Genomic DNA, 25,662 nt, shown 5'->3' on the forward strand with positions numbered 1-25,662 from the left:
AGGAGCTTAGTGCGCATCCAATCCAATGCCTACAATCTGAGGAAATGACCTCGGCCAAAGACAGATCTTGCACAAAATCTCAGGCAGGGGAGGCAGGTCACTGAGAGAAGAGTAGCACTCAACTTAAGCGGCGAAAGATTTGATTTATTTGTAGCACTTGAAACGTTTCAGTCCATAAGGACTTTCATCAGTCACGTGCCGTTAGATTGTGCAGGCGTGTACTACGGAGGACAGAGAATGAACTTCAATCCAATATTGCAGCCAGCATGCAGCCAGCGGGTAAGGAAAGGGTGAATCAAAAACCCCAAAACCCCGCCTCCATGGCTGAAGATTGTTCCCTCCAAATCCAGGTGACAGTGTCCCTTTAAATTTTAGTAGGGAATCACTCATTACAATATCATACTGCAGAGAGTTCCATAGTCTCACTGCTCTTACAGTAAAGAACCCGTGTCTGTTATTATGCCTAATGTTATGATCAGGTGACCTTGGAGCAGCATGAAAACTTTCACTGGAGTAGGTGGTAACTATACTGACCGCAAATCCTAATCTTAACACCGCAACTAGAAGTAGCCGTGGGGTGTGCCTAACAAATCCTAGACACCTCGACACAGCCGGAGGACTAAATACCCCTATAGATGGAAATAGGAATTCTACCGTGCCTCAGAGCAGAACCCCAAAGGATAGGCAGCCCCCCCCCCCCCCCCCCCGAAATATTGACTGTGAGTAGTAGAGGAAAAGACACACGCAGGCAGGAAACAGGATTTAGCAAAAGAGGCCACTCTAGCTAAAATAGGAAAGAATAGGACAGGATACTAAGCGGTCAGTATTAAAATCCTTCCAAAAATGTCCACAGCAGAAAATACAAAAACTCCACCATCTAACTAAAGATATGGAGCGTATATCTGCAACTCCAGAGAATCCAACAAGACTGAGAAAACACTGACACAATCTAAGATGGACAAGAGAAAACAAATGAATAGCACAAAATATAAGCACACAGCTTGTGTGCCACAGAAAAAGAAACAGACACTTGTCTTTGCTGAACTGTCAGCTAAGCAGGAGAAGCCAGACAAAGATCCAACACTTCCCAAGAAACATTGACAACTGGCAAGGACTAATGAATCCTGCAAACCTAAATACCCCAGTCAGAATTGCAATCAGCAGAAACACCTGACCATGACTGCAGCCCTGAGACAACTGCATTACCACCTACAACCACCGGAGGGAGCCCAAAAGCAGAATTCACAACAGCCTAAACCTTCTTTCCTCCAGACGTAGAGGATGCCCCCTTGTCCCTGTCTCAGGTCTATGATTAAAAAGATCATCAGAAAGGTCTTTGTACTGGCCCTTCATATATTTATACATTAAAATAAGATCACCCCTTAAGGCCCCTTCACATTAAGCGACGCTGCAGCGATACCGACAACGATCCGGATCGCTGCAGCGTCGCTGTTTGGTTGCTGGAGAGCTGTCACACAGACCGCTCTCCAGCGACCAACGATGCCGGTAACCAGGGTAAACATCGGGTAACTAAGCGCAGGGCCGCGCTTAGTAACCCGATGTTTACCCTGGTTATCATCCTAAAAGTAAAAAAACAAACAGTACATACTTACCTACCGCTGTCTGTCCCCGGCGCTCTGCTTCTCTGTACTCCTCCTGCACTGACTGTGAGCACAGCGGCCGGAAAGCAGAGCGGTAACGTCACCACTCTGCTTTCCGACTGACCGACGCTCACAGCCAGTACAGGAGGAGTACAGAGCACAGCCCCGGGGGACACACAGCGGTAGGTAAGTATGTACTGTTTGTTTTTTTACTTTTAGGATGGTAACCAGGGTAAACATCGGGTTACTAAGCGCGGCCCTGCGCTTAGTTACCCGATGTTTACCCTGGTTACCAGTGAAGACATCGCTGGATCAGTGTCACACATGCCGATCCAGCGATGTCCACGGGAGATCCAGCGACGAAATAAAGTTCTGGACTTTGTTCAGCGACCAACGATGGCACAGCAGGGGCCTGATCGTTGGTCGCTGTCACACATAGCGATTTCCTTAACGATATCGTTGCAACGTCACCAAAAGCAACGATATCGTCAACGATATCGTTATGTGTGAAGGTACCTTTAGTCTTCATTTTTCCAAACTAAATAGCCCCAAGTGTAATAACCTATCTAGGTATTGCAGACCCCCCAGTCCTCTAATAACCTTGGTCGCTCTTCTCTGCACCCGCTCCAATTCAGCTATTTCTTTCTTACACACCGGAGACCAGAACTGTACACAATATTCTAAGTGTGGTCAAACTAGTGACTTGTATAGAGGTAAAATTATGTTCTCCTCATGAGCATCTAGGCCTCTTTTAATGCATCCCATTATTTTATTTGCCTTTGTAGAAGCTGCCTGACGCTGGCCACTAAATGTGAGTTTGTCATCCACCCATACACCCAGGTCATTTTCATTGACGGTTTTGCCCAGAGTTTGAGAATTAAGCACATAGTTATACATCTTATTACTTCTACCAAAGTGCATGACCTTACATTTATCCCCATTAAAGCTCATTTGCCATTTATCAGCCCAAGCTTCTAGTTTACATAAATCATCCTGTAATATAAAATTGTCCTCCCCTGTATTGATTACCCTGCAAAGTTTAGTGTCATCTGCAAATATTGAAATTCTGCTCTGAATGCCCCCTACAAGGTCATTAATAAATATGTTAAAAAGAAGAGGGCCCAATACTGACCCCTGTGGTACCTCACTGCTAACCGCGACCCAGTCCGAGTGTGCTCCATTAATAACCACCCTTTGTTTCCTATCCCTGAGCCAGCACTTAACCCACTTACACATATTTTCCCCTATCCCCATTATTCTCATTTTATGTATCAACCTTTTGCGTGGCACCGTATCAAAAGCTTTTGAAAAGTCCATATACACTACGTCTACTGGGTTCCTTTGGTCCAGTCCGGAACTTACCTCTTCATAGAAACTGATCAGATTAGGCTGGTTTCACATTTGCGTTTTTTTGGGTGCATTTTTGCGGTAAAAAACGCAAAAAAAAACGCATGGTGAAAAAATGCATGTAAACGTGTGCAAACGCTGCGTTTTTTTGACGCATGCGTTTTTGCATGTGGTGAAAAAACGCTGCGTTTTGACGCGTTTACATGCGTTTTTTCATGCGTTTGCGTTTTCAAAATAAAGTAAAAAACCCACTATAAACAGAAATAGTTAGGGTTAGGGGTAGGGTTAGGGTTAGGGGTAGGGATCATAACCCTAACCCTAACCCTAAAGGGATCCTAACCCTAACCCTACCGCTAACCCTAAGGGATCCTAACCCTAACCCTACCCCTAACCCTACCCCTAACCCTAAGGGATCCTAACCCTAACCCTACCCCTAACACTAAAGGTACCGTCACACTAAGCGACGCTGCAGCGATACCGACAACGATCCGGATCGCTGCAGCGTCGCTGTTTGGTCGCTGGAGAGCTGTCACACAGACAGCTCTCCAGCGACCAACGATGCCGGTAACCAGGGTAAACATCGGGTTACTAAGCGCAGGGCCGCGCTTAGTAACCCCATGTTTACCCTGGTTACCAACGTTAAAGTAAAAAAAACAACCACTACATACTTACCTACCGCTGTCTGTCCCCGGCGCTGTGCTTCTCTGCTCTGGCTATGAGCGGCGGGCAGCCGGAAAGCAGAGTGGTGACGTCACCGCTCTGCTTTCCGGCCGCTGTGCTCACAGCCAGTGCAGGAGGAGTGCAGAGAAGCAGAGCGCCGGGGACAGACAGCGGAAGGTAAGTATGTAGTGTTTGTTTTTTTTACTTTAACGATGGTAACCAGGGTAAACATCGGGTTACTAAGCGCGGCCCTGTGCTTAGTAACCCGATGTTTACCCTGGTTACCAGCGAAGACATCGCTGAATCGGCGTCACACACACTGATTCAGCGATGTCAGCGGGAGATCCAGCGACGAAACAAAGTTCTGGACTTTCTTCCCCGACCAGCGATATCACAGCAGGGGCCTGTCACACTGGACAATATCGCTAGCCAGGACGCTGCAACGTCACGGATCGCTAGCGATATCGTCTAGTGTGACGGTACCTTAACCCTACCTTTAACCCTAAGGGATCCTAACCCTAACCCTACCCCTAACCCTACCCCTAACCCTAAGGGATCCTAACCCTAACCCTACCCCTAACCCTACCTCTAACCCTAAGGGATCCTAACCCTACCCCTAACCCTAAAGGGATTAGGGTTAGGGGTAGGGTTATGGTTAGGATCCCTTAGGGTTAGGGGTAGGGTTAGGAGTAGGGTTAGGGGTAGGGTTAGGGGTAGGGTTAGGGGTAGGATCCCTTAGGGTTAGGGTTAGGATCCCTTAGGGTTTAGGGTTAGGGGTAAGGTTAGGGGTAGGGTTAGGGTTAGGATCCCTTTATCACCTTTATGTTGGGGGGGGCATATCAGTGTGTTTTCTGTTTTTTTAATAGAAAAACGCACCCATTGACTCCAATGTATTTTTTGACCCAAAAAAACCCGCATGAAAACGCATGCGTTTTTTTTTGGTCCAAAAAACGCCTCTCAAAAATACTACAAGTTGCATTTCTGAAAATGAACGCATGCAGTAAAAAAAACGCATGTGTTCAAAAACGCATGCAAACGCGTACACCAAAAAACGCATGCGTTTTCAATGTTAAATATAGGGAAAAAAACGCATGCCTTTTTTTTGCAAAAAACGCTGCAGACAAAAACGCAAGTGTGAAACCACCCTAAGTCTGACATGAACGGTCCCTAGCAAACCTGTGCTGATACTGGGTCATGAGGTTATTCCTATTCAGATACTCCAGTATAGCATCCCTTAGAATGCCCTCCAGGATTTTACCCACAGTAGAGGTTAAGCTTACAGGCCTATAATTACCGAGTTCAGTTTTTGTCCCCTTTTTGAATATTGGCACCACATTTGCTATACGCCAGTCCTGTGGTACAGACCCTGTTATTATGGAGTCTTTAAAGATTAAAAATAATGGTCTATCAATGACTGTACTTAATTCCTGCAGTACTCGGGTGTGTAGCCCATCCGGGCCCGGAGATTTGTCAATTTTAGTCATTTTTAGACGCCGACGTACTTCCTGCTGGGTTAAGCAGTTGACATTTAATGGGGAATTTTTGTTATCACTGATCATATTGTCGGCCATGGAATTTTCTTGTGTAAATACTGATGAAAAAAAGTCATTTAGCATATTGGCTTTTTCCTCATCCTCATCCACCATTTCACCCAGACTATTTTTAAGGGGGCCAACACTATCATTTTTTAGTTTCTTACTATTTACGTAGTAGTATCACAGGATAAAAAAGAAAAGTGAATCAAAACCCCCTCCGCAGTTTTAAAGCCCCATAAAACTTGACACAAACCTTTTTTAGGGTACGTTCACATTCTCGTCTTTGGACGCAGCGTCGTCGCCGCAAAACAACGCATGCGTCATGCGTCCCTATCTTTAACATTGGGGACGCATGGGCATGCGTTGTCATGCGTTTTGGTGAGGTTCGCGACGCATGTGTCGTTTCGGCGCACCTGGCAGGGTGCGGCAAACGCAACATGTTGCATTTTTTCTGCGTCCAAAATTTAAAAAAAAACGCATGCGTAGCACTTGCATCGCATTTGCGTCGTTAATGCATCAAAACCCCCATTGAAGTGTATTGGCAATGCAGAAGACGCAAGTACTTGCGTTGTTGTGCGTTGTACGACGCATGCGTTCTTTAATTAAAAAATAGGATAAGTGTATAGACGGTGTCTAGACACTGAAAAGACCCTATATATATAAAAAAAGGTTGAACGCGTGCGTCAAAAAAGCCTGCGTTTTACATGCGTCTTTTGTGTGTCGTGCGTTGCGTCCACAGACGCGAATGTGAACATAGCCTTAGAGATCATTTGTTCCACAATATTCACATACCAGGATAACTTTTCCTTCCTGACACAGCTTTTTGTGGCTGTAAAATTTCCCTTTCAGCTTTCCAAATCACACACATTACATATATACATGAAAAAAAATATATATTAAAGCATAATTGAGATTGTGAAATCTCCAGATGATCTCCAAGCATTGGGTGGAAATGAAAAATGCTACATCTGTACAGCAGACTTGTAAGATTACAAGATGACAGTAAAAAGGGTTAAGAGCTGGAATGACAAGAAGCTAAACCCGAAACCAATTTATATTTATAGCTCAGAAGTCCCAAAATTCAGATTATCCTGGCTCCATCCATTTATATAGTCTACAGCCTGGGAAGGGCATCATGGGCCAACGACACTAATGTCTTTGACCTCCTCACCACAGATGTCCTTGACCACAAAGCGGATCCCAATAAATCCTTATAAATAAGATGGTAACATGCACGCTCCCAGTGCCTCAGGCCGGAGTCTCCCTCCACAAGTGGTTTTAATGATGTTGCAGTCTCTGGGATGACTTCCAGGCAGTTTCCATACCATGAAGCTGACTGCATGCTGTGTATTAGAGAATACGGTAGCACGCTGACGACAGGCCTCGGGTTGGTGCTGGCTGCGCCAGCAGCGTGCTTGTCTTCTCTTCTTTATTGAGGTTTCACAGTTTCTAAATTAAACGCCTCCACTTAACCCTTGCCAAGCCCCGCTCTAGTGGTACCTCACAATCTGGTGCCACTTAGGGAAATAATGAGGTCCTGGTGAGAAGAAGACAACGAGTCTGGCTGCTACATCTTAACCCCTTTCCTGTCATAAGCCCAAAGAGCGTTGCGTAATGACCAGGACAGCGCACAATGTGCTCACCAGACGTCTCTGAGGAAAACACTGTAACCATTATAAGCTGTAAAAATAAATAAAAGTTAATAATTCTTGCCACAAATGTCTGTACAATTAGTAAATGGCACAAAAGTTAATTATGTGGACTGGATGGGCAGGATCCATTCAAAAGTGATTTTATGGCATATTATTAAGATATATTTATTACGGTACTTATTTATGAATGATTCTTATATAGCGTCTAAAGGGGGAGAGTGACATGCCAGGGTAAGGAGGCATATAGGCCGTTTATTCTGCTGTACTTAGAATGTTCTTATACACATCAATCATTGTCCCCAATGGGACTGATAATCTGAATTCAGCGGGACAGTCCTGAATTGGGAACATATCCTGTTGTCCTGGGAGGTCAGGGTTATCTCCCAACCTCAACTCTATGTCCTCGGCACTAGTAGTCTACAATAGATCGTGTGGCAGCACAGCAATGTTTCCATATCTCCTGGTCACAGGCTCACTGCTTGTATGTTATAAGGACGCTGCTGTGATTGTTCAGTAACCTCTCCTCCGACATAGGACTTTGGGGAAGAGGCCTTGACATCTGCCTGTGCTCATACACAATTGAATACATTCAATTAAATAATTCTTCACTTTCCCTGAAATGTGGGCTTCACCCGGATTCAAACTCACAACCTCTAGAATGGCATGGCACTGGCTACACTGCCAAGGATAGGAACATTGAGTATGTCAAAGGTATGCTTCTCCTTTACAGGCACATTGTACTTGTACGTAGTCCTACATCTATATTTATCTGTACATCTCTATATGCCTATTTATATAGTGTAAAATATACCGTATGTCAGAGATTTTCTTATCTGATAAAATCACTAAATTATAATAACAGTTATCACTTTTCTTAATTCCGTCAATAATAAGGACATATTTGGTATTCCTGTAATCATAACAACCTGTACAACATATACAGCAAATAGCTTGTTTATGGTGATTGGTAAATGACGTCAAAAATATGGCATGATGGTTTTATTTCTCCATTAAACCCGTAAAAAATGTTAACAACAATGCAACGCTTACATACATGTTTGGCAAATTACCGTACCATTTAAACAAACTACAGTTCTTCTAGCAAATAAGCAAGGCCTCATGTAGTGATGCTTAGCAAAAAAATGAAAAAGTTATGGCTGTTACAATTATGTATGAATGAATGAATGAATGATCACAAAATAAATCCATACGTTCCAACCATCTTAAGGTCTCGGCCACTCTGTCAGATGTGGTCTGTTCATGTTTCTCATTGCCACTATGCCCCTTCTGACATCTAATTAGTGAAGCATTGTATAACATGAGGGTCAGTGACCTGCGGGGCTCACACTGTGCAGGGCCATACAGATGACCAGTTTGACCAAACTCCAGGTATGAGGAGTCACAGTGTTCATGTTCTGCTCTCCCCTGAGAAGACAGAAGGCTCAGCAGCAGACGTAAACTGATCGATTCACGGAACTCCCATCCAATGTCCAGATCTGATGGTGTACAGAAAGTTGAAAGGGAAAAACCTCTTTAGAGAGCTATTACCTATTTAACTATTAAAACAACCACTTTTAAGATGCCTTTCTCTCCGCACTTGGTTTAGGGCACATTGTGATGTTCAAAGTTGTAAAGTGTCTTGGTCTGAGAGCAAAGAGTAGTGCTGAGGAGATAGCCCGAAGGCAGAGAGAAACGCTGAGGAAACAGCCTGAGGGAAGAGAGGAACACTGAGGAGATGGCCTGAGGGCAGAGAGAAACACTGAAGAACCAGCCTGAGGGCAGAGAGGAACACTGAGAAGATGGCCTCAGGGTAGGAACAATCAGGAACCGGCCTGAGGGTAAAGAAGAACACTGAGGAGATGGCATGAAGGCAGAGAGAAATGCTGAGGAAATGGCCTGAGGGCAGAGAGACACGCTGAGGAAACGGCCTGAGGGCAAAGAGGAACACTGAGGAGATTGCCAGGGGCAGAGAGAAACGCTGAGTAAATGGCCTGAGGGCAGAGAGAAACACTGAGGAACCGGCCTGAGGGCAAAGAGGAACACAAAGGCAACAGCTTGTGGGCAGAGAGTACCGCCAAAAACACGGCCTGAGGGCAGGGAGGAACACTGAGGAGATGGCCTGGGGGCAGTCAGAACCATGAGGAGGCTTCCTGAGTGTGGACTTATATGAACAAGAACTCAGGTGAGTAATTTGATGGACACTTTGACGGAAAGTTGATGAAGCTCATAGTCAGTGAGGACAGTCGGGCTCTACTAAATGTGCATCTAGTAATGATTCTGTCCCTTGCTGCTTTCCTTTGATCTGTTCCTATAATGGGGAAAGGACAGCGGAAGGGTTGAGCCCTAGTGTTAACACAGAATTAAAGGGATTGTCCTTCACTATTTAACATTGCTCTGAAATGTGATTGCGATTTTTAACTTTCAAATGTTTTGTTCTGAGTTGTTTTCCAATAAAGAAAATGCATTTTATCATGGTATGCATCATACTGCTGGATCTTATCGTATCTCTTCTAAAGGTACCGTCACACTTAGCGACGCTGCAGCGATACCGACAACGATCCGGATCGCTGCAGCGTCGCTGTTTGGTCGCTGGAGAGCTGTCACACAGACCGCTCTCCAGCGACCAACGATGCCGGTAACCAGGGTAAACATCGGGTAACTAAGCGCAGGGCCGCGCTTAGTAACCCGATGTTTACCCTGGTTACCATCCTAAAAGTAAAAAAAACAAACACTACATACTTACCTACAGCCGTCTGTCCTCCAGCGCTGTGCTCTGCACTCCTCCTGTACTGTCTGTGTGAGCACAGCGGCCGGAAAGCAGAGCGGTGACGTCACCGCTCTGCTTTCCGGCTGACCGACGCTCACAGACAGTACAGGAGGAGAGCAGAGCACAGCGCTGGAGGACAGACGGCTGTAGGTAAGTATGTAGTGTTTGTTTTTTTTACTTTTAGGATGGTAACCAGGGTAAACATCGGGTTACTAAGCGCGGCCCTGCGCTTAGTTACCCGATGTTTACCCTGGTTACCAGTGAAGACATCGCTGAATCTGTGTCACACACGCCGATTCAGCGATGTCTGCGGGGAGTCCAGCGACCAAATAAAGTTCTGGACTTTCTTCCCCGACCAGCGACAGCACAGCAGGGGCCTGATCGCTGCTGCCTGTCACACTGGACGATATCGCTAGCGAGGACGCTGCAACGTCACGGATCGCTAGCGATATCGTCTAGTGTGACGGTACCTTTACAGTTTTCATCCTCCACCAGATAACACTGTTTATGGTAAACATACGTACAGAAACTGACTTGACTCTCATGCTCTGTAACTTGCCATCCATTCTTTAAGTTCCCCTTTATCAGCACTCTAAAAGTGCTGAAACTTCCTTTATCTAGCGTCCCAGCATGCATTGCATCTGCCATTGTGCAATGGCTGGCCTACCCTGACCTGAAAGACCTCCTATCGGTTATGCCTGAACGCATTTTGTCAGACAGGAGAGCAGGAGCAGAGAAGCAAAGATCTATCCCCACTAGAGATGGATTACGCTTTACAACAGGCAGTGAACAGCAAGTTCTACAGAAGGGAAATACTAAGTAGTAAGCACGTTGGAGTGATTTTTTAGAGGCAAGATAAAACCATGTTTAAATAAAGTGATGTGCTAATGGCTTATTTATGACATTATCACATGAGATGAAGCTTTCTCAAAGTACAATGAACGTACACGAATAAAGAACGCTTCTTTTAAAAGTTTTGGAAAGGAACTAAACATTTTCTGACTCAAATTTAGGTAAAAAAAAAACAACTTCTGGAGCCACTGCAGGACAGTGCTTAATAGAGCCCTGTATGATCATGGCTGTGGAGGACTGTTGGCATGAAACCCCTTGGACACTTCACTTCATACATCAAACAAAATTACCCTTCCCGCGTCCTGATCTCGCAGCTGGAACCTATAACCACGCTCCCTCTGGGTCTGAGGGACAAAATAAGCCTTCTGCTTTCCCCAATTTCTGCATAAATACATGTAACCCGCAGCTCTGCTGTAAATCTTGGGCTCATTACAGGCGGCCAGGCTATAAAGATTCCTATTGCTGGCAGATAAGAGGGCTCTGTTCTGGTGCCCCAACAGGCAGCACAGTGCAGTCACTGATGATACAAACAATTAACTCCGTGTGTGGAGATTCCAGAATTCTGTGCAACATCATGCAGGTCCTCCATCACGTTCTCAGGCTAACCATGAGTAGCCACATTTACAGGCAGAATGAATAAGTTCAGTGTTAACAGGATCTACCCCTCGAAGGAAGCGTTAAAAGCGCGATTTTGGAATAATCCGCATTTCAGGACTGCTAATTTACAATCCTGGACCAATATTCCTATTAATAAGAGCAAAGGAATCAGATAAAAATGAGGATATTCTACGTGACGTAGACAGACATGGTGTTTGTAGATGTCGGGAAATTAATGGCTTCTACAAATTTTTGGAACGGCTTCTTCATAGAGCACACAGCGGTATAAATACTGGCAAGACGTCAAGTGTATTACTCGCCCTTTTCTCAAGCCCTAATGTCCAGGCTGACCTTTCTATCAATTATAATGCTTTCTCCTTGGCCCTAGAGTGTAGTTTCCCACAGGCTGTGGTTCGTTTATGGTCCTGACATGCCAATAAATGGTGGAAGTCATCTACAGAGGTTTCAGGAGCTACACAACTTTCTTCACCATCTACAACTAGCAATGTCTTCACCCATATAATCAACTGATAGACTATCTATCTATATATCAGTCTCGTAGCGAGATATAGAAGAAAAGTAAAAAGGCATTGCAGTACTCCAAGCCAGGCTTGACAAAAGTTCTTTACAATTGCAACGTCGCCACGCCATATAGGCTAATAAAAGCCCATCATTTTTTTTTCAGATTTTGGAGTGCTGCCTTTTTACTTTTCTTCGATATCTTGCAACAAGGAAATCCGGAAGTTGACGTGACATCAGTGATGCAGACTGAGCGAGCAGCGATAGCTCGGCTCACAGGCACATATGGCAGCAGATAGTATTTACAAAAATACTTAATTAAAAGGTGTAAATCGATGGGGACATTATACAATGTAGTTGACCACCTCTTTAAGCAAATTGAAGAAGAATTGATCTAAAAAAGGCCTAAAGTTAAAGATGACAAATTTCCTTTGTATTTTAGACAAAAAATATATATTTTTTCATATTTTACATTTTAAAAATTACAAAAAGGAAAATGGCTGATGCAAAAGTTTGGGCACCCTGAATGGTTAGTGCCTAGTAGCACCCCCTTTTGCAAGTATCACAGCTTGTAAATGATTTTTGTAGCCAGCCAAGAGTCTTTCAATTCTTGTTTGAGGTATTTTCATCCTTTCTTCCTTGGAACATTCTTCCAGTTCTGTGAGATTTCTGGGTCGTCCTGCTTACGCTGCTATTTTGAGGTCTAGTCACAGATTTTCAATGATGTTCAGATCAGGGGACTGTGAGGGCCATTGTAAAACCTACAGCTTGTGTCTTTTGAGGTAGTCTATTATGGATTTTGACATGTGTTTAGAATCATTATCCCTTTGAAGAAGACATCCTCTTTTCAAATTCAGCTTTTTTAAAGATGGTGTTATGTTTGCACAAAGAATTTGTTGAAATTTCATTGAATTCATCCTTAACTCTACCTGTGAAATGATCTCCATGCCATTTGCTGCAACACAACCCCAAAGCATGATTGATCCACACCCATGCTTAATGGTTGGCTAGATCATCTTTTCCTGAAATTCTGTGCCCTTTTTTCTCCACACATACCTTTGATCATTGTGGCCAAAGAGTTCTATTTTAATAGGTTCACAGGACTTGTTTCCAAAATCCATCAGGCTTGTTTAGATGTTCTTTTGCATACTTCTGACACTGAATTTTGTGGTGAGAATGCAGAAGACGTTTTCTTCTGTTGACTCTTCCATGGAGGCCATATTTGTACAAGTGTGAACAGTAGAACAATGAAGGTCTTTTGCAGTCAAGCGGAGTTCTGATTGGTCTCTCCAGCAATCGAGTCTCGATCATTTTCAGAGTACTGGACAGCTGCTTAGAGGGACCCATGGCTGCCGTTTTTTGGCACAAGGTTAGAGGAGGCTGGATTTTTATAAAGTTGGGAAATTTACATCACTTGGCCAATCCTAACGATGATAGCAAACAAGCCATAACCCTAACAGGCTAATTAAGGTTGGAAACCTTGGTCAAAATTATCTGAGCATACAAATATCCAAGGGTGTCCAACCTTTTGCATCGGACCATTTACCTTTTTGTAATTTTTAAATTTTTAAAATGTAAGAAAATTAAAATAGAATAATATATATATATATATATATATATATATATATATATATATATAATTTTTATTTTACTTTTATCGCCTAAATACAAAGGAAATGTGTCATCTTTAACTTTAGGCGTTTTAGAGATCATTACATCTTCAACTTGCTTAACTGTTCACAATAAGGGTGCGTGTCCACGGTCCATAATGACAGCGCTTTGGACGGAGCAGAAAACCCGCTCCGCCCAAAGCGCCCCCCCCCCCTTCTGTACGTGCAGTGATTCCAGATGTGTTCATCGCACATCAGGAATCGCCGCACCCTATACATAGGGCCCTGTGATTTACCTTGCGGCGACGTAGTGTCGCTGCAAAGTAAACATACATGCTGCATTCTAAAAAGACGCGTTGCATGTCCGTAAATGCAGGGCCGCCGGATGCGTGTTCGCACGCATAGTGGAGACGGCATTTTATAAATCTTCAGCTAATCCGGATGTAATCCGGCACGTGGAAACATACCCTAACAGTAATTTTGAACAGGGGTGCCCAAACTTTTAAAACTTTCACATGCCACTGTATCTATTCATGTATCTGTTGTCATATCTATCTGTCCATCTCTTGAATTGAGCAGTGCGTATGTGGTCAGTGGGCACAACTCATTACCATGCCACCAAAGCAGTTTGGACAAGAATACTCATCCACATCTATGACTACTAAGTACAAATTAACTATGGTGAGGAAAATCTGTGCCCCCCTGATTTATGACTTGCTGACCCTATATGACATTTATGAGATTTTAAGGTTACTGCACTTACAGCCTCTCCAGGTCCAGAAATCCATAAAATGAGCCATTCCTCAATATGGTGATCTTGTTATTGCTGAGGATTCTGTGAGAATATAAAGAAAGAAAATGATTACCTTAATATACAGAGTAATATTAAGTCACTAGATGGTGGCCCGATTCTAACGCATCGGGTATTCTAGAATATGTATAGTAGTATATAGCACAGCCCACGTAGTATATAGCACAGGCCACGTAGTATATAGTACAGCCATGTAGTATATTGCACAGCCATGTAGTATATAGCACAGCCCACGTAGTATATAACACAGCCCACGTAGTATATAGAACAGCCACGCAGTATATTGCACAGCCACGTAGTATATTGCACAGCCCACGTAGTATATAGCACAGAGATGTAGTATATAACAAAGGCCACGTAGTATATAACACAGCCAATGCAGTATATAACACAGGTATATAACACAGCCCACGCTGTATATAGCAATGTGGGCACCATATCCCTGGTAAAAAAAAAGACTTAAAATAAAAAATAGTTATATACTCACCTTCCGTCGGCCCCCGGATCCAGCACAGGCATTTACCGATGCTCCTCGCGACGCTCCGGTCCAAAGAATGCATTGCGGCAATAACACGTGATGATGTAGCGGTCTTGCAAGACCGCTACATCATCATCTCGCGAGACTGCTATGTGATCTCCGGTCATTGCCAAAATGCATTCTTGGAACGGGAGCGTCGCGAGGAGCGGGAGAGACGCCGGAATGTAAGAATAGAATGTTTTTTTTTATTTTTGTTATTATTTTTAACATTATATGTTTTTACTATTGATGCTACATAGGCAGCATCAATAGTAAAAAGTTGGTCACACAGGGTTAATAGCAGCGTTAACGGACTGCGAAAACCCTATGTGGCCAGTGACTGGAGGGGAGTATGGAGGGGGCACTGACTGGAGGGGAGTAGGGAGGGGCCAATTCACGGCCAATCAGCGACCCGGGATTTCCGCAACAGACAGACGGAAGTTAGAAACAGACAGAAGTACCCCTTAGGCAATTATATACATAGAAGATAGTAAGACGTTAAAGCCCAGGACTTACATTTAGCCCAGGGTTTAGGAGCTGGCTATGATTACCAAATATCTACACATCTATAAGCTGTAGGCTGGTGACCCGCATCCCAAACTTTATTTTTTATAATAATAATCTGAATGTAGCTGGCATTTCATTTTTTATGCATTAATCTTGGGTATTAGCCATTTTCTTAGATACATAGAATATCAGACCATTGTATATATAGGTGCCCACCTTATTCCTAACATCTAAGTCACTGGAGGTCATCAAGTACCAATTACAGTCCTGACTACTCAACCTAATGAGTCAACCTTGCAATAAAATACTGATTTTGATGGCTCAGTGGTTAGCACAGTTGCTTTACAACGCCGGTATCATGGGTTCTAAATCTCAACGAGGACAACATCTGCCAGACGTTCTTATGTTCTCTCTGTGTTTGCTGGGGTTTCCTCTAAGAGCTCCGGTTTCCAGATGGACTTGTGTCTACTTTGTCTTTTAGACCTAGTTTAGATAATTAATAATAATCCATGTTATATAGAGCATATACGACTAGATGCAACCTTCGTGTATGGGGAACATGCCGCGCTGGCTAACAACCGGAGCACTGAGTGTTTGGCTCATGATTCTTAGATACAGTACAAAGGACTGGACGGAGATGGGGTCTGCACAGCCAACAGCCACATGTGGTTCACGAGACATGAGGAACATGGTACGCCACCCCACGAGTCACACATAGCTCAGACCAGCACACGTCTGTATGTCATTCCCACCCAGGAGCCTCATTTCTATTCATATTATAGAATCATATTACAGTTTTTTTTACTATTTTCAACAATGCAACATATTTACCCAAATCGCTAGAATCGCTAGACTTTAATGATGTACTAGGGCATTGCAGACATAGTGTCTCCCTGATAAAATGGTGCCATGCTTTCACAATAAGAGGACCACGTAGCTCCAATTATTGGGGGTCAAACATTCATCCAACCGCTATCCCCATCTGCCCGCATCCATATCCGGAGTTCGGCGTTTTTCCCCACCATAAACCAAGCAGACGTTGGCTGAACATGTCATACACATTGGATTGTCAGCCAGTCCGACAAAAACGCAGGTCTGGCTAATTTTAAAAAGTGCATATTCTCTTTCAATCGCTTTTTTGTACCAGTTTCTGCACTGCACGTCCAGGCTTGGACTGGTCCACAGCAGAGTAAGAGAATCCTCTGGTGGGCCGCACCCTCTTATATGACTAGGACTTGGTCTGTGTGGAATGCGATTTTTTTTTCTCCAACTGTCTGATTTTGGAGTGAAATCGCAGCATCCCGAATACAGCTGAGAAAGAATACCCAGATGTGCACAGCGCCACAGAATGACATTGTTTATCAGATTGCACTCACCTGATTTATACGCTAGTGTGAACAAAGTATAAACGAGATTTTCTAACCTGGACCCTCGTATATTTACAAGAGCGGAGAGAAATTGCAGATTAAGGCTGCCGTCACACTAGCAGTATTTGGTCAGTATTTGTAAGCCAAAACTAGGAGTGGAACAATTAGGCCGGCGTCACACTGGCGTAAGTAAATACGGTCCGTTTTTTACAGCCGTAATACGCAGTAATTGTCCCAAAACACTGTTCCGTATTCAATGCGAGGTTACGATTTTTACGCACAAATGTATCCGTGTGTCATCCGTATGGCATCCGTACGGCGATTTTTTTCTTGCAGGCTTGCAAAGTGGACATATCATGGATCCATCGGCTCAAATATTCTTAAAAACATATATACAGTTATATATATATATATATATATAAAATCAGTGAGACACACATATATATATATATATATATATATATATATATATACTGTATATATTTAATTCAGCGCTAGATAGCAGCGTGGGACAATATTCTGAAAAGTTCCCAGTCTCGAGTTCATATGAGTTCATCCAGCAGAGGGCGCATCGCCGCGACTCGAGGTAACTACAGTACATTCCCCTGCATTCCATTCATTCACCAAGTTTTAGGCTATATTCACACTTTGCGGATTTTGCTGCGGATCCGCAGCGGATTTGACCGCTGCGGATCCGCAGCAGTTTCCCATGAGTTTACATTTCAATGTAAACCTATGGGAAACAAAAAACGCTGTGCACATGCTGCAGAAAAATCCGCGCGGAAACGCTGCGGATTACATTCCGCAGCATGTCACTTCTTTTCTGCGGATTTTCAGCTGCTCCAATAGAAAACTGCAGTTGAAAATCCGCAGAAGAAAACGCAGTAAAAACCGCGATAAATCCGCAGTAAAAACCGCGATGGGTTTTCACTGCGGATTTTGCAATTCCGCTGCGGAAAAATCCGCAGTGGAATCTGCAAAGTGTGCACATAGCCTTACAGTCAGGAGCACAGCTGCATTAGCAGAGCTCCTAGGTGTAAAATGATTTAACCCCTTCAGATGGATTTACAGCGTGGGACAAGACTGTAATGACGGAAGGTATGGAATATTGCTGTTTGTTTTTTTTTACTTTGCTTCAGGTGACAAGGGTCTTCGGGTGGATTAAGAGTATAACAAAATATTTGCATAAAATATTAAAACACCCTGTGTCTTTATTTCATTAACCCTGCTGTTTTGTTCGCATTTACTATACACTTGTAGTGTTCCGGGTCACTATGACCCGGCTTATTAAACCTTGATTTTAGACACTCTAACTCCATTTTTTTATACTTTTTGCTTACTAGACTGTTTGTGAACATGTTTGGTAGTAAAAAAAAAAAAAAGAAAACTGAACTAGAAATCTTTTTTTTTTGTTTTTATTCTGAAAAAACAGATCCATCCAATGAGCAAAACGAAAATAGAAAACTACACATATTTTGTAAAAAACAAAAAAAACAAAAAACAATTAAATCAAACATTTTGTGATAAAAAATTAAAGATAATAAACATTACAATGTGAATATATTTACATATTCATATAAATTTACGGATTCTTGCATGAAAAACAATACACATGATTTTTGCATAGAAATGTTTTACAGCCAGAACATGTTATACTCGTCTTGTTGTCACAAGTAGAAGGGCAATAGCTGCATCTTTTTCTTTTGATGCCGGAAGAGGCCATGGGGGTAGAAGCACACAGCTGCTCTCCAAAGAAACTGAAAGGTAACATGTCTGGGCTAGCATATGTGTACTGATAAGAGCAGAGAAGATAAGAACCCTTCTGAAAACAAGCAGATAAGCCAGGAAGACAGACTTACTTAGCAAAAAAAATATTATTTGCAAGACTTTACAGCTCAGCTTTACAAAGAAAAAACGCTAGACAGCGCGTTCTGAGCAGTCCGTTCTGCGCATAATATACACGTGTAGTGCACACCTAGTGATCTCTCCGGATGCACTCTACATTTTAGAATAGACTGCGCACCAAAAATAATCAATATAAAGCCATTTTTATGGTGTGCAGATCTCAATGCATACCCCCGGTAGAGCGCGTGTACGACCCCATTGAAATAATTTAGGAAATAAATCAATTGATATACAATAGTAGATGCAATAAATAGACCCAACTGAGGTTATAAGTCCTTTATTTCACTGAAAATATGGCCTCACAGCTGTAAACAACGATGTCGGGTCACTATGACCCGAACACAACAAGTGTAACTTTTTGCGTGTAGCAAAAACTAACCGAAAAAAAAAAAAATACTCATAGGTAGGTCCCCCCAATTGAGGAAAAGTCAAGGAGTCTCAAGTTTTATAGACTTACAGAAAAAAATCTACAGGGCCGCAAAAAGTCTGTTCGGGTCACTATGACCCGAACACAACAGCAGGGTTAAAATACTTTTGTGTTTTATTAACCATTTCGTACTATTGGATTAATAATGGATAGGTGTCATAATTGACGCCTCTCCATTATTAACCTGGCTTAATGTCACCTTACATTATCAAGGTGACATTAACCCTTCATTACCCTATATCCCACCGCTACAGGGGAATGGGAAGAGAGAGGCCAAGTGCCAGAATAGGCGCAACTTCCAGATGTGCCTTTTCTGGGGTGGCTGGGAGCAGATGTTTTTAGCCAGGCGGGGAGGCAATAACCATGGTCCCTCTCTAGGCTATTAATATCTGCCCTCAGTCACTGGCTTTCCCACTCTGGCTGAGAAAATTGCGCGGGAGCCCACGCCAATTTTTTCCGGGATTTAACCCTTTAATTTAATAGCTAGAGACCCCAAATTTGACACAAAGACACTTCTTACATTACTAAAGAGGAATATGTAATAAAAGAAGGGATATGAGATGGTTTACTGTATGTAAACCATGTCTCATATCCTGTCGGGTTTGTGAAGGAGATAGGAAAAGCCGGCAATTGAATTACCGGCTTTTCTGCCATCTAGTGCTGAATTTAATATATATATATACTAGATGGCAGCCCGATTCTAAAGAATCGGGAGTCTAGAATCCATATATACTTTATTTATTCAAATGTAAGAATAATACAATTAATAAATAATAGTAAGAAAGAACAAAAATAATAGGCAGTATATGGAGAAAACACCAAACAAAAGTTCAAAATTGGTGTGAAAATGTCACTGAACCACTTCACAACTAAATATATATAGTTTTTTGTAAATGGTATTACCATTTTTTTGACAAAATTCGGCAGGAGCTTGAAGAGCAACGTCACTGGGCCCGCCTCCACGCAGTAGAAACTTGCTGTGAGGTAAAAATTCAAAAATCACACCAAAATGGTGGGCGGAGTGTGTCACAGTACGGCACGTTTCTGATTGGTCGCTCGCAGCAGGCGGCAACCAATCAGACACTGGACACTGTTGACGTCACTTAGCTCCGGACATTAGCTCCGGACAAAGCCACGGAAGTTGGCACAAATTGCAGGAAGTAGTATTCTAGGCAATTATATATTAGATATATATGTGTCTCACTGACATATAAATATATATATATATATATATATATATATGTGTCTCACTGACATATATATATTATATATATATATACTAGATGGTGGCCCTTGTAATAATTATATGGGTACTACAGAATCTGATAGCATGGGATAAAGCCAGTCTGAGAGCAAAGTTGCAACAAAAGATGTATTTACTCAAAAAACAGAAATGTAAACAGAACTAAGGCCGGTTTCACACGTCAGTGGCTCCGGTACGTGAGGTGGCAGCTTCTCCTGTATGAGCAGTCACATGGTGGCGCCGATTAAAGTCATGAATATGCAGCTCCACCTCCCATAGGGGTGGAGCCGCATATTCATGACTGTAATGGGCGGCACCACGTGACTGCTCATACAGGAGAAGGTGCGGCGTGGAGAGGACGCTTCGAGGGAGCCGGGTGAGTATTTTAGTAACAGCGGCCGGGCGCACAGGGGGTGGGAGAGAGGTGGGGTCAGAGATCTTTATTTTAAACACTAGCGAACGCTGCTGGAGAGAAGGTATGAATGGCGGCTTCAGCACCAGATGCAGGGGACAGCGCTTACTTGTAGCGCTGTCTCCTGCACGGTCCGTGTGGTACCCAGTTGGCACACGGGCGGCACACGGCTGCCGCACGTGTGCCACACTGATGTTCACGGTAAGCACACGGTACCGGAATTATCTGGACGTGTGAGACTGGCCTAACAGATATTTCTGCAATTGTAACGAGGTCCTCAGCTCTATATAGAGAATCACAGCAAACAGAATAGCGAACAAAACATGGTACAGATATTCCTGCAATAGTAACGATGTCCTCAGCTCTATATAGAAAATCACAGCAAACTGAGTAGCGGGGCGCGACCGCTAATGTGAACCAGTCCAGCAAGGAAATAATGTGGAAGCAAACAAGACACTTGAACGAGGAAGTCCAATAAAGTTATAGTGCAAATGCACACAGTGCTTAAATGAGGAAGTCCAGCAAAACTTGCTCACACATGTGCACAGTACTTGTTAATAAGAGTCCAATTGTTCACAGATGATGCGTCATGTGAATGACGTCCTGGTGTGGTTGTGCAAAGAGGCCCAACACTGGGAAAAGTTCTGTACACAAAGGAAATCCTTCCACTGGTGTGCTGCCCGTCGCAGCAGTTCCAGAGGCAAGAGGTAGCTGAATGGGGTGAAGCAGACCACCGAATAGAGAGCAGCAGAAGCAGGGAGTTAGCCAGCAAACAGGCAGATGCTCAGGAGCACAAAACACTCAAGCACAGGTGAACAGAAGACCCGGACTTAAATAGTCAGGACAGACAGGAAGTTCCATGACAGGGCAAGATCGAAGACTCCATCTTGGATCAGGGCGAACAGACACCAGGAAAGTCTGGAATCCTTACAGCCCGAATGTAACGCATCGGGTATTCTAGAACATGCATGTCCACGTAGTATATTGCACAGCCCACGTAGTATATTGCCCAGTCACGTAGTATATTGCCCAGCTACGTAGTATATTGCCCAGCCACATAGTATATTGCCCAGTCACGTTGTATATTGCTCAGCCACGTAGTATATTGCCCAGCTACGTAGTATATTGCCCAGCCACATAGTATATTGCCCAGTCACGTTGTATATTGCCCAGTCACGTAGTATATTGCCCAGCTGCGTAGTATATTGCCCAGCCACATAGTATATTGCCCAGTCACGTAGTATATTGCCCAGTCACATAGTATATTGCCCAGCCACGTAGTATATTGCCCAGCCACGTAGCATATTGCCCAGCTATGTAGTATAGTGCCCAGTCACGTAGTATATTGCCCAGTCACGTAGTATATTGCCCAGCCACGTAGTATATTGCCCAGCTATGTAGTATAGTGCCCAGTCACGTAGTATATTGCCCAGCTACGTAGTATATTGCCCAGCCACGTAGTATATTACCCAGCCACGTAGTATATTGCCCAGTCACGTAGTATATTGCCCAGTCACGTAGTATATTGCCCAGTCACGTAGTATATTGCCCAGTCACGTAGTATATTGCCCAGCCACATAGTATATTGCCCAGTCACGTAGTATATTGCCCAGCTATGTAGTATATTGCACAGCGACGTAGTATACAGCACAGAGCCACGTAGCATACAGCACAGACACATAGTATATTGCCCAGCTACATAGTATATTGCCCAGTCACGTAGTATATTGCCCAGTCACGTAGTATATTGCCCAGCCACGTAGTATACTGCAGAGCCACGTAGTATATTGCCCAGTCACATAGTATATTGCCCAGCCACGTAGTATATTGCCCAGCTACGTAGTATATTGCCCAGCCATGTAGCATATTGCCCAGCTATGTAGTATAGTGCCCAGTCACGTAGTATATTGCCCAGTCATGTAGTATATTGCCCAGCCACGTAGTATATTGCCCAGCTATGTAGTATAGTGCCCAGTCACGTAGTATATTGCCCAGCTATGTAGTATATTGCCCAGCCACGTAGTATATTACCCAGCCACGTAGTATATTGCCCAGTCACGTAGTATATTGCCCAGTCACGTAGTATATTGCCCAGTCACGTAGTATATTGCCCAGTCACGTAGTATATTGCCCAGCTATGTAGTATATTGCACAGCGACGTAGTATACAGCACAGAGCCACGTAGCATACAGCACAGACACATAGTATATTGCCCAGCTACATAGTATATTGCCCAGTCACGTAGTATATTGCCTAGTCACGTAGTATATTGCCCAGCCACGTAGTATACTGCAGAGCCACGTAGTATACAGCACAGAGCCACGTAGTATATTGGCCAGTCACGTAGTATATTGTCCAGTCACGTAGTATATAACACTGCCCACACAGTATATAACAGTGGCCACGTAATATCTAGCACAGCCCACGGAGTATATCACACAGCCCACATAGTATATAGCAGTGTGGGCACCATATCCCTGTTAAAAAAATAATTAAAATAAAAAATAGTTATATACTCACCCCTGGGATCCCCCGAAGCTCCGCCGAGCCACTCGCACCTGCCGCCATCTTCCGTTCCCAGGATGTATTGTGAAATTACCCAGATGACTTAGCGGTCTCGCGAGACCGCTAAGTCTTCTGGGTAATTTCGCAATGCATCGCTGGGAACAGAAGATGGCGGCAGGCGCGAGCGGCTCGGCGGACTACGGAGGGTGAGTATAGCAGGTTTTTTGTTTTTGTATTATTTTTAACATTACATTTTTTTTACTATTGATGCCGCATAGGCAGCATCAATAGTAAAAAGTTGCGGACACACAGGGTTAATAGCGGCGGTAACGGAGTGCGTTACCCGTGGCATAACGTGGTCGGTTACCCCCGGCATTAACCCTGTGTGAGCGGTGACCGGAGGGGAGTATGCGGGCGCCGGGCAGTGACTGCGGGGAGTAAGGAGCGGCCATTTTCTTCCGGACTGTGCCCGTTGCTGATTGGTAGTGGCTGTTTTGCCGCGACCTATCAGCTACTTGGATTTCCATGACAGACAGAGGCCACGACCAATGAATATCCGTGACAGACAGACAGACGGAAGTGACCCTTAGACAATTATATAGTAGATATATGTATACCTATACTATGTGTAGACATTTATTTGATCTATTATATTCTAACCTGTCAGTGTGATTTTACTGTATACCGCACTGAATTGCCGGCTTTTCTATAGAACACCGCTGCGTATTTCTCGCAAGTCACACTGCTGGTCCGTGTGTAATCCGTAATTTTCTCGCCCCATAGACTTTCTTTGGCATATTTTTGGTGCAATACGCTGACAAACGCAGCATGCTGTGATTTTCTACGCCCGGAACATACCGTATATTACGGATGTGTAATATATGGCAGATAGGAGCTGCCCCATAGAGAATCATTGGGCCGTGTGCAATGCGTATTTTCTGGACGTATTTTCTGCGCTCATACGTCCGTAAAACTCGCTAATGTGACGCCGGCCTTAGAGGAAAAGTATAATAGAAACATATGCACCACTTCTGTATTTATCACACACTCCTGGTTTTGGCTTACAAATACTGATGTAAAATACTGACCAAATACTGCTAGTGTGACAGCAGCCTAAGACTGTCCATTAATTACACGCCTGTATGACCATAGTTTTGTCCTTAAAGGGAATCAGTCAGCAGGTTTTTGCTATTAATCTGAAGACAGGAGGAGATTAGGGCTGAGACACAGAATTCAGGGATGTGTCACTTATCAAAGAGCATGCTGTTGTTTACGAATTGAGAAGTATTCATCACTACGAGATTAACGTTGCTGGACTAGTCCAGCAACGCCCCCTCCTGTGATAAGCACCTGACTGTCTATGGACCTTGTACGCAGAGTCTGGTGTGGGCGGGGTTTCTCAGCTCTGCTTCCTTCTAAATCTAAGAACTCTGATTGTGTCAGAACTGCTGTACTCAGTAACCTAAGTGATACATCGCTGGATTCAGGGTCTCTTTATCTACATTATGCTGCTCTCAGATGAGGTAGCAAAAACCTGCTGACAGATGCCCTTTAAAATAAGCTGTTGTTTGTCAACCTCCTGGTCTGGACTCACAGCATCCTGGTTAGTGAAGTGGTTGTCTATGGCCACGTTCACACATTTAGTATTTGGTCAGTTTTTTACCTCAGTATTTGTAAGACATAAAAAAATACAAAATAGATTGTTATTGCACATTTTGGTGAGGACATCAGCGAAAAACATACAGAAAAAAACACAGCAGAAGAACATCAGAGTTTCTGCAGTATGTGTGAACATGGCTTAAAGTTGTCACTTTTCTTAAATATGGCTGGTTTTTTCAGATCCAGCACCACATCTCTACAGGGTTTGTTTGGTATTGCTGCTCAGCTGTATGAAGGTAGAATAAACAGCACTGAGCTGCAATACCAAATTCATCCTGTTAGGAGGTGTGGCGCTGTTTTAGGAAGAAATGAACCATGTTTTCTCTCTCCACTCAAGAGAGCCCCCTTATTACCCCAAATAGAGAGACACTATAAAAAATGTGACCACCGATGATCGGTTATATTAGGCCACCCATCTCAATAACCGGCATGTAATACTACATTTCTTCTGTAGAGCAACAGTATAATCTGACTACAGGAGCAAATATTTGTCAATGATCACCCAGACTGTACCCTAAATTTCCTCATTGACATGCGATTCTTTCTATTGAGCTGAATATGACATCTTGGCACTAAAAGAATAAATGTGCGGCGCTATCAGTATTACCCACCTTTTTTGTGTCTCCGCCATTACTCCAGAATCACAGTCGGTGGTGAGAGATTATTATGGGAGAGGAGAATTGTCCCTTCACTTTGGATCCCACACTGACATTGAATGGTCCTTTATTACAGGAACTTGCACTCAGTGTAGGTGGGGATGTACAAGTGCCAGCACTTATCCCACTTCCTGTCATTACAGAAAATCACAATGCTGGGTCAGGGGTCCCGGAAAATTCAGTGGGAACTGAAAATGGAATTCAGGGGGGCAGCCACCTCCGGAAATAACATTGTATGGTGAAGAAGAGGATCACGTATGGCCATCGACATGGGACTGCCCCTGTCAAGAAGCGTAGAGAAGTGATCAATCTACAAATACAGTGGTGGTCTCTAAACTGGGACTCTCCAGCTGTTGGAAAAACTACAACTCCCAGCATGTCCTCACAACTAGTGAGCCTCCAACTGACACCAATGATTTATTGCATTATAACAAAATTCCAATATATGGATACACAAATGAAGATGAAACCACCTGTATGTACACCTGGACACACTCAGATGCTGCAGAACCT

The 25,662-nt window shown here is 43.6% G+C and overlaps 1 protein-coding gene across 1 annotated transcript in view; it reads right to left on the reverse strand.

Moving 5' to 3' along the window:
• The window catches only part of ADGRA2 (adhesion G protein-coupled receptor A2), a 261,166-nt gene that overhangs the window by 118,354 nt on the left and 117,150 nt on the right, over positions 1-25,662 (reverse strand). The window contains exon 2 of the mRNA XM_069766496.1: positions 13,904-13,975. Within this exon, the coding sequence (XP_069622597.1) occupies positions 13,904-13,975 (72 nt within the window). The remainder of the gene's footprint in view (positions 1-13,903; positions 13,976-25,662) is intronic.

This window comes from Ranitomeya imitator, chromosome 4 (assembly GCF_032444005.1).
Source record: "Ranitomeya imitator isolate aRanImi1 chromosome 4, aRanImi1.pri, whole genome shotgun sequence".
Lineage (NCBI taxonomy): Eukaryota > Metazoa > Chordata > Amphibia > Anura > Dendrobatidae > Ranitomeya > Ranitomeya imitator.